At 38.0% G+C, this 15,875-nt stretch overlaps 4 protein-coding genes across 4 annotated transcripts; 1 reads left to right on the top strand and 3 right to left on the bottom strand.

The window, feature by feature from the left end:
• Positions 1-391: 391 nt before the first annotated feature.
• On the bottom strand, positions 392-1,484 carry LOC132175696 (NFU1 iron-sulfur cluster protein). The gene is made up of 2 exons (XM_059587718.2): positions 1,302-1,484; positions 392-1,171 (listed from the first exon to the last, which is right to left on the bottom strand). The coding sequence occupies exons 1-2, from the start codon at positions 1,317-1,319 to the stop codon at positions 695-697; spliced, it is 495 nt and encodes a 164-aa protein (XP_059443701.1). The 5' UTR covers positions 1,320-1,484; the 3' UTR covers positions 392-694.
• Positions 1,485-2,371: 887 nt separating this feature from the next.
• On the bottom strand, positions 2,372-4,211 carry LOC132175478 (Pentatricopeptide repeat (PPR) superfamily protein). The gene has a single exon (XM_059587437.2). The coding sequence runs from the start codon at positions 4,157-4,159 to the stop codon at positions 2,564-2,566; it is 1,596 nt and encodes a 531-aa protein (XP_059443420.1). The 5' UTR covers positions 4,160-4,211; the 3' UTR covers positions 2,372-2,563.
• A 3,300-nt stretch (positions 4,212-7,511) lies between these two features.
• LOC132176105 (calcium-dependent mitochondrial ATP-magnesium/phosphate carrier protein 2) lies at positions 7,512-10,586 on the bottom strand. The gene is made up of 4 exons (XM_059588229.2): positions 9,811-10,586; positions 8,419-9,204; positions 8,195-8,285; positions 7,512-8,041 (listed from the first exon to the last, which is right to left on the bottom strand). Exons 1-4 carry the CDS (start codon positions 10,256-10,258, stop codon positions 7,849-7,851), a joined length of 1,518 nt encoding a protein of 505 aa, XP_059444212.1. The 5' UTR covers positions 10,259-10,586; the 3' UTR covers positions 7,512-7,848.
• A 2,467-nt stretch (positions 10,587-13,053) lies between these two features.
• LOC132176394 (NAD(P)-binding Rossmann-fold superfamily protein) lies at positions 13,054-15,680 on the top strand. The gene is made up of 4 exons (XM_059588587.2): positions 13,054-13,313; positions 13,469-13,727; positions 14,071-14,265; positions 14,869-15,680. The coding sequence occupies exons 1-4, from the start codon at positions 13,222-13,224 to the stop codon at positions 15,262-15,264; spliced, it is 942 nt and encodes a 313-aa protein (XP_059444570.1). The 5' UTR covers positions 13,054-13,221; the 3' UTR covers positions 15,265-15,680.
• Positions 15,681-15,875: the final 195 nt, after the last annotated feature.

Here is a 15,875-nt window from a genome sequence, read left to right as displayed (position 1 = left end):
AAAAAAAAAAAAGGGTATTAAACTTAAAAAGGTTAGTGACCACGTCTTATGAAAATGGAGATCATTTGTTCGAATCCCCTCTCCTTGTTCATGTAAAAAAAAAAAAAGGGTATTAAACTTAAAAAGGTACTAACGATATATATTCCTTCTTCGATCTCATGAGATCGACCTGTTAAAATACAAATTAAAATAACCCATATACGCGACGTGAGGATCCTAGTCATGAAGCAGTTGGAAATTCAAGATGAAACGGTATCTTGTAGGAAGCCTTTCCAAATGTTGAAAATCTAGCTATAGTTTGTCCAATGATGATTTTATCATCCAGACTGAGAGTAGTGTCCATATTGTCCCAAGTAGTCGATTGTTCATTTTCTTCACAGCGAGGAAGAAATTCAACCCAAAGTCCCATTAGTAAATTAAGTATCAGCCATCATAGAGTTACATACAGAGATTAAGTTTAACATCTGAAAATGCCCGGGTTTGATTAAAGGCAACATCATCTAATTACAGCGTTCTTATTAATTAATGTGGTGGATACGCACAATATATTATCATCGATCGACGATCGTCACCAGCTATTCTAGCAGACGAACACCCAACCATGAACCAACCACATTAATTCACGACGACAAACTGCATTCAGTAGCTAGAGAAACCAAAAGCAGAGTTGGAAGTGGACTGGCCGGTCTAGACTCTAGAGCTGCTTGGGCTCAACCCCAACAGACTTGAGAGTCTCAAGTCGAGGGCGGTGGACGTAGGCATCTTTACGGATGGGATCAGGGATGAGCTGCTTCTCAGGATTATTGAACTCCTGCACATGGGCCACCTTCCTAAAGACTGATTTCCTGATGAATTGCTCCGCCTGTTCCGCTACATGCTCTGGCTCCACCACCTCTGGAATCGTCTCCCTCCTCTTCTTACTGACGGACACCGTGGGGTTGCGCGCTAGATGATGCGTGGCGGTGTGGAGACCCAGCCCCACAGACAGCGCTATCATCCCAATGGCCACGTACACGGGCACAAAGTCACCCTTCACGGGCTTTGGCTGATGACGATGATGAAGCTGAGCGTAATCAGCAGCTGGGGCATAGGCCTTCAGCTTGGGCGAGCTCGACGTCGCGTATGTTGCGCTTCCTGCTCCTAACCCACTCACCATCCGTTTCCAATAAATCTGCACCGTCGTGTATATATATATATATATATATATATATAGTTAGAAACCAAGACAAAAATATTTTTACTCCAAAAATTAAGCACTGAATAATACAAATGATAGTAGATATATAGCAGGGATCACATACCGTAGACCTAAAAGCCATGATCGGAAAAATTTATATAGAGAAACAAGATGAGTGACTTAGACTTGAAGAGAGTAGTGAAAACTATATCAGAAACTCGACAGGGAATTTCTTGCTTGCTTGCTGCTGGATGCTTACTGCTTAATGCCTAGCAAGATGGATATTTGACAGCCAGAACAATAAGAAAAGAGGAGAGGGTTCTGGAGCCACGTAGAATAGTATAAAAGCCTAGGGACGCGTGTCACTTTCCCAAAGTGTACACATATTACCGTAGAAGCCTCCTGAAGCCACGTCATTCTCTATCAATTCTCCTTACAATTTAATATATATATATATATATATATATAATTTTTCTTCCGATAATATCAGAAATTCAACACTATTTTTCAATTTTTTTTTTTTAAAGTAATCTGGTTCATTCAATAAATAAATAGATTTATATATATATATTTTTTCTTAAATAAATGTGAGGTTCAAATCATTTGAGAAATAAAATTTTTTTAAAAAAAGCGTTAGAATGCCTAACAATCTTCTAACTTTTAAGCATAGGATGTTATCGGGGAGTAAGGTGGACTGCAACTCGAAATGATCCCGCCGAACGCTAATTTATTGGGAAATTACTCAATGACAATTGATATCTAAGCATGCTAGTGGGTCAGTGGTAAAGGTAATTGCATTTGCACGCAAACAAACAATCTTTAAACCGCTAAGAGCATGAAGAGAGAGAAATAAAAAAAAAAAAATTGAAGATTGTGCTACAGTAATAACAAAATGTTGCTATTCACCGTAGCAAAAATTGTATTATCGCTACTTGGAAGCTAGCTAATCTGCTGGCCGGGGATGGAAATTAGCTGATTTTAGCTAAAAGTAGCTATTATCGAGGATTTAACTAATCTGTTGGTGATGCTCTAAATTTAATGAGCTTAACTAATAGAATGGGGTTTCAGAGTAGTTCGAAGGAGTAGTAATTAAATGCGCTAAAAGTAATGAACCCCAGTTCGAAACTCATATAGTTTTTGGTATCCCCAATTGCTTAGTCATTTTATATTTTTAGCTAAAATAGCTAATGAAAAGGCCAAAAAAAATACTTCCATCCGATTATAGAAAATGTGTTCATGAACAGCGATTAGCTAATATACACTTTTTATGAACGTATAATTATTTTATTCTTTCTTTCCTTGCCCCTTATCCCTTGTACACCCATTTCTCACAACATTTCTCTTGCAGTTGTGGCTTGGAGCTACCGCAGAGAGAATATGGCAACATCATCCCATATGCTCTACAACCTCCATCCAGTTTGAGATTTGTTTCAGTTCTCTCTTTTCTGCAATCCGTGATTTCTCTCCAACATCCGCTATGAAATCACGAGTAACTCCATTCAACTGAATCAAACTACAGCCAGCGTTCTTCTTGACCCTCTTAGCATTCATTGTCCTCCTAACCTGAACGACATCATCCCATTGATCTACATTGGCATAAATGTTGGCCAAGATTGAATAGACCCCACCATCTTCAGGGTTCAACTCCATCACATGCTCGGCTGCTATCTTCGCAGTCTCAACATCTCCATATATCCTACATCCTCCCAGCAATCCACCCCACACATACACATCACCCCCCATTGGCATCTTCTTTATCATCCCTACTGCTTCCTCAATCAAACCAGCCCGCCCGAGCAAATCAGCCATGCATCCATAGTGTTTGAGTTCTCGAGGGACCCCGTAGATAGATTCCATCTCGTCAAAGAGCTTTTGGGCTTCACGCACCAGACCCGCATGGCTACACCCAACCAAGACTCCTAAGAAGCTCACACCGTCGGGTTGAACTCCAGCCTCTATCATTCTCGAGAAATAATCCAGCAATAGGTGGCAGTGACCATGCATTCCAAGCCCAACAAGCATGGCATTCCACGTAAACAAATTCTTGTCTGGGCTAGACTCAAAAATCTCACTGGCAGTCTCAATACACCCACACTTGGCATACAGGTCCACAAGCCCGGTGGACAAGAAGGAATCTATTCGTATCCTATTTCGCTTAATGAAATCGTGGATGGCTTTGCCGAGTTCCAGTTCCCCCTGCTGGGCACAAGCAGAAAGAGCAGAAACCAAGGCAACATTGTCAGGTTTGAGTCCTAAAGCTAGCATCTGGTGAAAGAGATGAATAGCCTCTTTGCATTGGTTCGTCTGTGCATACCCCGTTAAGATGGTGCCCCACGACACGGTATTTCGTACGGGCATTTCGTCAAACAGTTCACGTCCTCGGGCAATCTCGCCGGCCTTGACAAAGCCATCAATCATGGCATTGTAAGAGACAACGTCCCTGTACGAGCTTTCATTGAACACCTGGTATGCATTGCCAATGCGGTCGGACACTGAGTAGACGTGAATAAGAGAATTCCGGACAAACAAATCAGCTGCGAAACCAAACTTGAATGATTGGGAGTGAAGGGTTTGGGCCACTGGAAGCGAACCAACCTGGGCGGAAGCCTTGAGAGCAAAAGGGAAGGTGTGAAAGTCGGGAGGGATGGAGAGGCGGCGCATACGGGCAAAGAGTTGGAGGGCGGGGAGAGGGGAGGACAGGAGGGTGTGGGCTCTAATGATGTTGTTGTAGCAAAAGGTTGATGGGTTTTGAATGGAATGGAAGATTAAGAGTGCATAGCTCAATAAACTTACAGAGGAGGCGGTGGTGGAGTTGCGACTGAGGGTGGTGGTGAAGGCGTAGAGAATGGAGGATAAAATAGGAAAAGGATGGAGGGAGAGAAGGCCAGTGGCGATGGTGTGGCAATGCAACTGGTGGAGCTGTTGGATGGTTTTGCATTGCTTGATTAGATTTTTTGTTGAGTGGATGCTGGGGATGAGCATTCATTCATACCCGGTGAGAGTCTCCTCTCTCTCTCTCTCACTTCGCCACTGCGTTGTGTACTCATGCATTTTAAAGTGATTGGGAGTACGCCTGGCGTGCTTCAACAGTGAAGCACGCCAGGCACAAATTTTTTTTTTTTTTTTTTTCAAAAAAATTAAAATAATAAAATAATATAAAAAAAAAAAATTTTGTGCGTGATGCACGCCAGGCGTGGCCAATATCTTTACCCTTTAAAAATTGATAAAGGCAAAATTGATTCTTATGGTTGGCCTAAATTACAAATCACTTATTGTGATATAACAAATAATTTATAGGTTCTTGTAATTAACCTAAATTACAAATCATTACCTGTGGTATAAAAAATAATTTATAGGTCCTTAAGGTAGGCTAAAATAACAATTTGCTACCTTAAATCAATTTACATTAAGTAACTTAATAGAATTCATTACTTTATCACGTCATACTCAATAAAAATGCGACACATATTATTATGAATTTCTAACTTTAAAAAATGACAACTAGGATTTTGTACATCATTTTAGGATACAAGCTAAGATTACACATCAACCATCACTCTACGTCATACTGCTACAGTAAATTAACTTATTCTCTTCTATCCCCAAAATTTTACTCCGTGTGTAACCCTCCCTCATTTTCATCTTCCTCACCACGATTTGAAAATATTTTGCGAGAATTTGATAGTCACATTCTGTGAAGGGTTGAGGAGATTAAATTAATTTACTATAGATGTATGACGTGGAGTGATGACTGATGTATACTCTTAGCTAGCATCTTAAAATAATGTAAAAAATTCTAGTTGTCATTTTTGAAAGTTAAAAATTAATAATAACACGTGTCACGTTTTTAATTGGATATAACGTAACAAAGTAACAGATTTTGTCAAGTTACTTAATAAAAATTGACTTCATGGAGTAAATTATTGTTTTGGCATACCCTAAGGATCTATAAATTATTTTTTATATCACGGGGAGTGATTTATAATTTAAGCCAACCACAATGACTTATAAATTATTTTTTATACCACATGGAATAATTTATAATTTAAGTCAACCACAATAATTAATTTTACATTTATCCCTTTTTAAAAAACACACCTCATTGCAGTTTGAAATGTAAATAAATTCATGTTTTCAAACAATTATTTTATTTAAATGCACTCTCAAACAAGAATTTTTTTTTTTTTTTTCACGATTTTTTAAAAAACACAATTTCTACTTATGAATTCACATAGCCAAATGCACCCTAAAGCAAACAAAAACACAGGCTAGGATTGCTCCCACTCAATTTCTTGGCATGCCCAATAACGACTTAAAAACGCCAACCAATTATGCCATAAATTGATTTGAATCCTTTGAAAATCTTTATCCAAAACCTATGGAATTCAGGCAAGGGATTGAGAGACGGGGTACGTCAAATGCAAGGACCCCTCTCTCATTCCTTGCTAAATTCCATAGAATTCGAGCAAAAATTTTTAGGGATCCCATTCTGTCCCAAATTATCTTAATAATATGAATAATGCACACATACTTCTACTCTCACACTTACTCTTATACACCCTTAAGTAACACCAACTCTCACAATTAGATTTAAAATAGATTATTCTTAGATTTTGATTAAATAGTATGAATGGAAGTCACCTAAGAATATGTGAGAGTATGAGTAAAAGAATGAGACTGTGTATAGTGTTACCTAATAAAATGTAAGTAGTGATAAACAATACACCGGTGTGAGTGAACAGTACATCTCAAAGAGGTTAAAGAACATGCAGTGATCCACAATCTGCTAATAGTTATGGCTTATCTTAAAAAGTTATAACTATTCTTTAGTCATTGTAGAGTCTTTCCACATTTGGGCTGAGATTGTGACGAGCATCTATACAAGTGGACGGTGCAAAGTGATTGTCCATTTCTGTTGCTTTAACTAACTTTCCAATTGTTTACCATTGGAGGAGCCGTCCACGGTCCACCTGTTATCTGCATGGAATGACTGGGCACCATCTCTTTTCCAATAGAGTATTAATGTATTTGTGTAAAGAAGAGGAATAATAATATTCTTTAGTGGAAGATAAGCACTTACCTAATAAGAGAATAATGCTTAGGGGACCATTTTAAATCTGCTGATCTGTTCTCTTTCTTTTCCTCTTTGTTATTTTTTAATTTTATAATTCATATCATTGCAACCTAAGACTCTTAGTAGAGGGAGGTTTGTATATACTTACCAGAAACACACCGACTCTCAAGTCCTCAGCACTATCAGCTCTTTGGCACCTACGTACCTAGCTATAATGTGGTGGAAGAAGAAGAAGAAGAAGAAGAAGATGGTGATGGTGATGAAGACACCCTTCTCCCTTCTCTTCATGCGTGGATAATGGTACCCTCTTCCTCTTCTGATGGGATCTGAGGAGGAAAAAAAAGGCAAGTCATACAGGCAAAGGGAAGGCAAAGCCTTTCTTCCAGGTTTGTTTTTTCACTCGCGGAATTGCGTCTCTACTGCTGGTAGTGGTAGTACTTCTTCACCTACGCCCGGCCTGGCCTGGCCATCTTCGGTGTACGCTTATATGTGTTCATTCGATGGCATGCAGTTTCTTTCTGCTCTTTATTTAATTCTTCAAACGCCAACAGGAAGTTCATGACTTCTTAATGATGCGGGACAAGACGAGTTATGTAATTTTATTTTAATTGTATTAATTAGTAGTTTTTAATTTTTATAATATCTAGCATTACTCTTTCTATAAATGTATCCATATGTGCATCTTTTGTATACTTCTAGTGTGCCTGCGTGTGTTCATACATGCAACAGTATACATACAAATCAGAATAGAGATACATACCCTTGATTGACTGCGGGCACAGCTCATCCGAAGGCAGCTGAATAGAAGCAACGCAGCACATAGAGATCGACATGCTGGGATTTAGGTTGAAAATTCATGTCTAAAAAACAGAATGCTTCAAACCTTGAATTCAAGTCTTCGGGGTGGTGTAGTTCAAAGGAATTTTTGGGAACCGACGAATTAATCAATCCCCATTCAATCATTCAACAAAAGAAGCTTGACGTTAGATATACAGAGAATATAGTCGACCAAATAACTCTAAACTCCTACAGCCCAACCACAAGTGGTCGAATGCATGAATCTATTCTCCCCATAATTGCAATACACATAGGATGATATTCCCATGTTTCACTCAAGGTGAAAGCTCTGTTTACCCATCACTTCGGATCTGGATTTAAATGCCAGTAATCAAGAGGCAATTTAGTGGATAGAAGATAATTCTGCAACTTGTTAAGTCTACCAAGGAAAATAAATTTGATATAAAAGATTAGCAAACAGTCAAACAGAAAACTCAAATCTTTTGTATTTGCTTCTAGAAATACAGTAAAAAACGCATATATATATACATAAAAAGGGAATTGGATATTATCTGTCACCTCGCAGTCAGACATCAAAATGTTTCTCAACAATTAGTTCAGATAAGCGTGGGGGGAAAAGCATTTTGATCACAAAATCATGTGCCCCGTACCCTAATGGGAATACCATCTATCAGTAAAACGATGATATGACCTAGCTAGTCGATCAGTAATCTTATTCTTTTTATCGTCAGCATCAACATAGCACCATTTTCTAACCTGGAATCAGCTTAATTATCATTTGGGCATAACTACACACTCCCTAACCAAGATCTAGACTCTTCTTCATAGTTTCATAAACCAAATAGGTAATGCTTGCTGCTGGCACAACTTTGAGGAGATTCGGAAAGAGTCCTTTGTAGAAACCTCTATAACCTTCACGCTGAAGGGTTCTCCAAAATACATCAGACATCCCCTTGTAAGCAGCAGCATCATTATAACGTTGAGCTTGCATTCTGAAAAGCAATAACAAACTCAGCTGGACATGGAGTATGCATTAAGATACAGCAACACTTGTTCAGATGAACTGAAGGAACCAAAAGGAAAAAAGACAAGAAAATAAAATCTACACAAGAAAGAAGAATTATTTCCGAACAAAAATAGAATACCTTGTTCGGATAACCTGCAATGGATAAACACATGTTGCTCCAAGTGCTCCTGAAATTGTCCCACAACCCAGTTGCACGAGAGGACCAGGTTCTATAGAACAATAAAAGTTTTTAGTAAGCAATTTCCTCTAAACATCTATAATAAAAGTTATAGAAATTAAAAGCTAAAAGGGAAGAAAATGACAAAAGTGAAACCAGATAAATGAACAGACAGGAGATCATACCACCATCATGAAGAATATGCGTCTTTGACATTTCTTTCAAGGTCTCATATGCAGCAAGGTCAATGCCAGCATAAGGGATGATCCCCAAAACAGATGGTACAAGACCTTTATAGAAGGCCCGAGGTCCCTCTTGAACCCATATATCTTTTGTCAGTTTCCCCAGCTTTGGAACCTTCCCGCCTTCACATGCACAAGTCTGCAAGCGAGTTTTGACGAGATCCAAGGGATAGATAGCAAATTGTGCAATTGCACCTGCCATACCACCAGCAAAAAGTCTTCCAGAAGCACCAATATCACCCTTGTCTACCCCAGTACCATCTCCAATGATGCTCTTTAACATTTCATAAGCATAAAACTTGATGGCACTTTCAGGGGCTACTTTCACAACATTCAACCCATTACCTCGGAAAAACCCCAAGAAACCATCCTCCTTCCATATCTTCTTTATAGCTGGAACAATGCAAGCACGAGTTGTCTGGACTTGTAAGACCACCTTCAGGCGATCAAGAGGAGCAGTTGCAGTACGAGAAGCGGCTCCTGCTATTCCACCTGCAATAAAATATTTGCTTCTGTGAACATGCTTACTGATGCCCTCAGGAATGACAGCCTGTTCTCCAATATCTACAAGGCATACCCTTTCCCAGTGATGATATATATTCTCAATAGTAACTTCATGCGGATAGAGCAGAAGAAAATCTCTCCATTCTTCAAAAGTTATGGTTCCATTATTGTCCTTATCAATGTGCTCCACAAACCGGGCTAGTTCTTCATCATCAATCTCTATCCCTGCAGAACAAAAACTGCTAGGCTTATAAGATGAAAACAAATTGATAAATAAGAAATCAAGGGCCAGGGAAAGTAGCCACTGTAACCATGAAAAAGAATTAAATGAGAAATCATACTAATGGCAGAACCTAATCACATATGGCACAGGTAAAGCATATAAAGAAAGCTCAGATAACGCATGACGAAAATACCGCCTTCCAAGCTACCATGCAAATGCAAAAGCTTGGTATCCTGGGGCTATAACACATACAAGAACACCACCACGGATAACAGGGGAACACTGAAGGCAGACATTTTGTCATAAAAGTTCTTTTTACCTCCTATTCAAGGTCATCCTGTGCTTTACATTTTTAATTACCAAAATCTTCCCAAAATCACATTTTTAAAATTTTTTTTTTTTTTTCCTTCCAGATATTGCCATCCATCCATCAATCAATCTTAACCTCCTCATCCCAACTACACATCCTTTCTCCCTCTGTTGTGTTTTAAGTATGTAAGGCAAAGATGTAAAGTTTGGTGGAATTGCGGGATAAGAAGAAACATTCTCCAATTATATACTGAAAAATGTGAAAAAAGCAGAGAAATTGAAGCAAACGGTAAGAGTACCAGCCTTAACAAGCGCATCCCAGAGCTCCTCAGGAAGAATGCAGCCATTGTGTTCGACATCGATGGCCTGAAAGATTCGATAGAGGTCGAGCTCCTTATCATCCATGTAGCGACGGAACTCCGGGTAATCAACCCTGCCATCCCTGTCGGCATCGCAGACCTTGAAGAGATCCTTGGCGTACTTGTAGTGGGCGGGTATGTAGAGCGCGGACAGTCCGGCCTCGATCTGCGCATAGTCAAGGTATCCCTGATTGGCAGCGTCGAAGAAGTTGAAGAGGCTTCGGATTCTGAGATCCCTCTCGTCCTTGGTCTCCCCCAATGCGAGGAGGACGTGATCCATGGATACGGGTCCTCCTCCGGATTTCTTCACGGGATTGTTGTGGGTGTCGCCACTACTGACTTTAGCGTCCATCTTCGGAAACCCCACGTGCTCTACGGCCCCGGACATGTCCCCTAGGAGAGAAGGCCGAGGAGCGAGGTGGTGTACCGGGGGGTTGGCCGGGTGGTGGCCTGCTTTCTATTTCAGTTTCGAACAACAAAAGGAAATTGAGAGAAAATCTGGTGTGGGTCAAGCTCTTTAACGCGTAATTACTCCAAAATTCACAAACACTAAAAAGTTATGGAATTTTTGGCACGTGCAACTTATTAAGAGGAGGACTGGAGGAGAGAGGGGGGACTGGGAGGATAGGAGAACGGGGGGGACCTCGACGTCAGACGCAGGTCGGAAAACTGAACACCGTTTGTACTTTGCATCCCCTTTTGGATTTTAGTCTACGCTTCTACGTGTCTTTATCTGGATCAAATTCTGTTGTATCCCTTCTTTATTTTACTCTATATATATATATATATATATATATATATATATTTTGACCTCCATGAGAAAACGTGGTTAAAGCCGAGGGGGCTAGAGTCTAGAGAAGAAGGGGGGATCTTGGATATTCCTCCTATTGTCTCCTTTCTTTTCCTCTCTGTGTCTTCTGTTTTCGTTGGGCTGGGCCGGTTATCATCTACACACCCTTTATCTTTTTCTTTTTTTTTTAAATCAAAATAAATTTACAACATTTATTTTGTTCCCCTGGTGATAAAAAAAAAGTTGATGATAAATTATTTTCTTTTGTGAGCAACAGCAACAGCAACAGCTACTGCCACTTCCAAACCTGCAAGAACCAAGCAACTTTTAGAGCTCTGATCTCAATCCACTGAGAATCCGGAAAACTTATTGCCAAACGTTGTTCAAGAAATTCTACTCTAGCTAGAGGAGCAGTAATTGATTAACCCATCCATCCTTGTCTTTATCCCTTGTCGTTTGTCTTCCACATCCTTCTAAATGCTCGTACCTGATTAATTGACTTTAGAAATGGAGTGTGCAGTGAAGGCATCATGGGCTTTGGCAATTGGTCTGTAACCAAAATGTGCTTTTGGGTGCTTTAGTAATTAGATTCCAGAATCAGTAGAGTCTCCCATCGTTTATCTTGAGTCTGGTTGAGAATATATAACAAGTGGACATTCCTTTACTACAACTATAACCAGCCTCATCATTTCCTACTTTCTTTCCTTTTGTTAAAGAAAATGTTGATTCACGGGATATGATCGACACCAAGAAGGAAAATAAACCGACCTCCGAATCAAAGAAGGAAGGCACACTAACCTTCTAATCACAAAAAAAAAAAAAAACCACTAGCTAGTTCTCGCTCATCTTATAACTAAATGCATCAAACATGTGCAAAAATCTGTTCTTTTTCGTTGACTTAGTGTTTCTTTCAAACACTTGTTATGTCTGATTTCTAATATGATATTAGAAACGTTTTTAGTTTGAATATTAATTCCATAATTTACCTCTATTTTTAATTTAATATTTTACGTGTTAAATCGAATTTGTTGAGAAATTAAGAGTTTAAACCAACCATAAAAAGCAGTATTAAATATTGAATAAAAATTAAATTTATTCTTAGCATAACTAAAGCTTTTTAACCTTATTGTTTCATAACAGTAAGTGACCTATGAAAAAGGTTAAATCACTCTTACAAAGTGACTTGACCTTTTTCCTTAAGTTGGTTTTCTGTTTTTAAGGATTATGTGGCTTAATTTAGGGTAGAGTTGGATTGAAGGAATTGTAAGAGACCTCAATCCAACCGACATTAATTAATATTAAGTGTAAACAAATTATTTTGATGATACCTTCACATAAAATTGCAAGTTGTGGAATGAGTTATATATATATATATATATATATATATGCTTTTTCTTTTTCTTTTTTTACAGAGGGGATTTTCGTTACATCAGGAATGTGATGAATTTTCAATAAATTATTGAATGACTTTTGATAGTTTTCTTAATTAGTAAGTGAAAGATTATCCTTGATCTAATTGTAACTTTACAGTTTTCTAAAAATCCGCCCCTATTAAATTCTGGATATGTCATAACAAAGGGAGCAAATTGTTAACGAAACTTGAATAATATTGCCTTATATTGCTAAATACTATAATTCTATTAAATATTCGTTCAACAATATTTATATGACACTCTCAAGATTAATACTTAATATTGCTTTTAAGGATTCATCCCAACATGATTAATCTTTGTCGATTTTGTTTTTTAAAAGAAGGACCTCTAATTAGTTGTAAGTATCACACAAGGATGAATGTTTGATACTATTATAGTATTTAGTATTGCTTTTCTTACCAAACGCTTCTTTTTACTTTTATTAAAAAAAAAAAAAAAAAAATTGGGATTTCTCAAACTCTGAAAAGATGTCGTAACATTCATGGTAGTCTCATGTGATAATCGATCACAATATGCTCGAGTGGTTTGTTAATATATATATATATATATATATATATATATATATATATAATGAAAATTTGTTTAAAATATTTTATACATATTTTATATTTTTAGTTATTTATCAGTTATTTTTATTTACAAAAATAAAGAACAAAGTTTTCCTCTAAATTGAGTTGAAGGAATTTCTTTTAACCTAGTTTATAAAAGTGACATATGTCTCTTAAACATGTAAGATGTACACGTTTTTTTAATAGTAGTGACAAAATTAGAATAAATTTTATTAAAAAATCATGTATATCTCATATGTTATTAAAAAAAATGACACATATCACTTTCATAAATTAGATTGAAAGAAATTTATTCAACCCAGTTTTAAAGAAAAACTTTGTCCAAAAATAAAATAAAATATCATCACAATGGTTAGTATCAGAGTTACCTGGCCCGACAACGTGGCACGCGTTTGGACCCGCTTAGACCTTGCAGCCGCGAACCATCTCTATTAGGATCCTCTCCTGATAGAGGAGAAGCTGAAACCCCCTTGGAGTTATTGCGCGGCTGACAGCTCTTGACCTATCTGTATCCCTGATTTTGTATTTTCAATTTCGATCTTCCAGAGGGATAGAAGAAATGGGGAGCAAAGAACGTGCAAAGGAGAGAAGAGAAAAGAGGCTGCAAGAGATTTCCCTTCTCAGGACCATTCCCTATTCGGATCACCAGAGGTTTGTTTTTTTACATCAATTCTTCTGGATGCTTTTGATTTCGGATTTTGTCCAATTTCTTGTACAAATTGCAATCGTTTAGTGTTATGCACAAACCCACAACATTTTCCCCATCCCTGTACAAGTAAAGCATCTCCCTTTGGGTGTATTTACAGGTGGTGGTCCTCAGAAACCATTGCGGTGGTGACCGGTTGTAATAGAGGGATTGGATTTGAGATTTCAAGACAGCTTGCAGTGCATGGATTGACAGTCATACTGACATCAAGAGACAGTAATGTTGGCCTTGAAGCAGCCAGGGTCTTACAGGAAGGTGCTCTCAATGTGCTCTTCCATCAACTCGATGTCTTAGATCCTTTATCTATCAAACAATTTTCTGAGTGGCTACAACAAAACTATGGTGGTTTAGATATTCTGGTAAGCTTCCAATGCCATAACTTTCTCTGTATTGTACGATTTCGTTGTCTGTTGCTGCGTTACGGATATGTTTAGGGTTTAGGACCAGATGCTCCGATCTTATCTTGCAATTCTATGTAAAATGTCTTCAGTTTGATTTAGCTCTGGCAAACGGAAAGGAACTTTAGATTTAATTGCACTTTGGCTTAAACATGTAGAATGCTGCTCTACATGGATATTGTATATGGTGCAATTTATTTCTTTCTTCTTTTTTCCATTTCCTTTTGGGAGCTAATATGATGTAATTATCAATATGTATACATTTTACATATTAGCCTCTATAATGCAAAAATATATTTTGCAGGTAAATAATGCTGGTGTTAATTTCAATCTCGGGTCTGATAATTCTGTTGAATATGCACAGAGGGTTGTTGCGACCAATTATTTTGGCACTAAAAATATGATTCAAGCTATGATCCCATTGATGAAACCTTCTACTGCCGGTGCTCGAATTGTTAATGTGAGCTCGCGATTAGGTAGATTAAATGGTAGGCGAAACGTAAGTAAAGAAATTCTTTTTGTCCTTCCTATCCGTTTTTCTCATTTTCTCAATCTTGGCTAAATTGTGCTTGCTTATTGTTGCTGTAAAGAGATGCATGTTCTGTCTTTCAAATCAGACAACTAACGACTAAATGTAGATGCTTGTTGTGCCATGTGGTTGGTATTAACTGTCTAATTAGTCGGAGATGAAACGGGCTGCGAGTGGCAGAATACTTTGACTCTCACCCATAGTTACTGCCTAACTGTATGTAGAAAACTTTTTATTTCTTCCTTTATATCATTCTTTACCCTAATGATTCTGGCACTTAAGTTTCTAGTCAGAAACGTCTGTTTTCTTAGCTTATTCTTTGTTAATGTAGATATTCTGTTGAACTCCTCCTATCCCTTTTTCTTTCTTTCTTTTCTATTTTATTTTTTTATTTTTTAATATGGTAAGAGACTTTCAAAGGTTATGTACCATTTGGTGAATGGGGTGCTGTATCTTAAGTAGGGTCAAAATGTCCAAGCTCCATATCAAACTACTCATGATTTGCCCGACTGAAAGAGATATCTATTCTTTTTTATTTTATTTTTTTTGTTGGTCTTTGGTTGAGACCTACAGAGACTTGAAGACGTGACTCTCAGACAACAACTAAGCGATATTGACTCACTCTCAGAGGAACTGATTGATGGGACTGTATCCACATTTGTACAACAAGTAGAAGATGGCACTTGGACATCAGGTGGCTGGCCACAAACATTTACTGACTATTCAGTATCAAAACTTGCTGTTAATGCTTACACCAGGCTAATGGCGAAGGTACTCTCCAACCGGCTAGAAGGTCACAAGATTTATATTAACTGCTACTGCCCTGGCTGGGTGAAGACTGCTATGACAGGTTATGCTGGGAACATTTCAGCAGAGGATGGAGCTGATACTGGAGTATGGCTTGCCCTACTTCCCGACCAGGCTGTAACAGGGAAATTCTTTGCAGAGAGACGTGAGATAAACTTCTAAGCAGTTAGGCTGAAGACTGCTACAGGGTTTTGAGAACCAGTTATGTTTTCTCCTTGAGCTGGTAAATATCCAAAAAACCCAAAAGAGAGTTTGAAGCTGTTAAAGAAGATGTGTTGCTTCTCAAGGATTGCCTTGTGGAATTTGTTGATGAATAGACCCAGGAACTGTCACTTTTGGTATGGAGATGATTATGATGAATACCCTAATGTGTTTGATCTCGAATAGGGATGTCAAGCACTTCTGGGTTACTCCCTCGGAAGTCAAGAATATGTTTATTGACATCTGTTATTAGCATACCAATGCCACCAAGTGGTTGGGATTTAAGCCATCCTGTAATGCTAGTGGAAATTTTTTTATTCATTTGAATTTTAAGGGTTCTGTCTTTTCATGGGAAGACTCATTTTTCTTGGTTGTGAGATCATTATATGCGATGTTGTTGCTTCACTAATTACAGGAGTAGAGGAAATTTATGATTAGCAGCCTCATCATGAACTTTTTTTTCATTAAAATATGTTAAAAATTTATGATGTGGTGCTCGGTTACAGTAAAAGAAGATTGGAATGTCTCAATGGCTTAGTTAACCCGGTGAATTTTATTTGAACGGCTGAGTT

This window comes from Corylus avellana, chromosome 3, assembly GCF_965113065.1.
Source record: "Corylus avellana chromosome 3, dhCorAvel1.hap1.2, whole genome shotgun sequence".
Taxonomy (NCBI): domain Eukaryota; kingdom Viridiplantae; phylum Streptophyta; class Magnoliopsida; order Fagales; family Betulaceae; genus Corylus; species Corylus avellana.
This window is presented reverse-complemented; position numbering and strand designations above follow the sequence as displayed.

What these genes read in the sequence shown, in the direction of transcription:
- LOC132176105 (XM_059588229.2), bottom strand. Translation starts at nt 10,258, where the DNA reads ATGTCCGGGGCCGTAGAGCACGTGGGGTTTCCGAAGATGGACGCTAAA. An exon ending in GGATGCGCTTGTTAAGGCTG is followed by an intron (nt 9,205 to 9,810) that starts GTACTCTTACCG and finishes TTTGTTCTGCAG; the next exon opens with GGATAGAGATTGATGATGAA. An exon ending in GCATATTCTTCATGATGGTG is followed by an intron (nt 8,286 to 8,418) that starts GTATGATCTCCT and finishes ATTGTTCTATAG; the next exon opens with AACCTGGTCCTCTCGTGCAA.
- LOC132176394 (XM_059588587.2), top strand. Translation starts at nt 13,222, where the DNA reads ATGGGGAGCAAAGAACGTGCAAAGGAGAGAAGAGAAAAGAGGCTGCAA. An exon ending in CCCTATTCGGATCACCAGAG is followed by an intron (nt 13,314 to 13,468) that starts GTTTGTTTTTTT and finishes GTGTATTTACAG; the next exon opens with GTGGTGGTCCTCAGAAACCA. An exon ending in GATTAAATGGTAGGCGAAAC is followed by an intron (nt 14,266 to 14,868) that starts GTAAGTAAAGAA and finishes TGAGACCTACAG; the next exon opens with AGACTTGAAGACGTGACTCT.
- LOC132175478 (XM_059587437.2), bottom strand. Translation starts at nt 4,159, where the DNA reads ATGCTCATCCCCAGCATCCACTCAACAAAAAATCTAATCAAGCAATGC.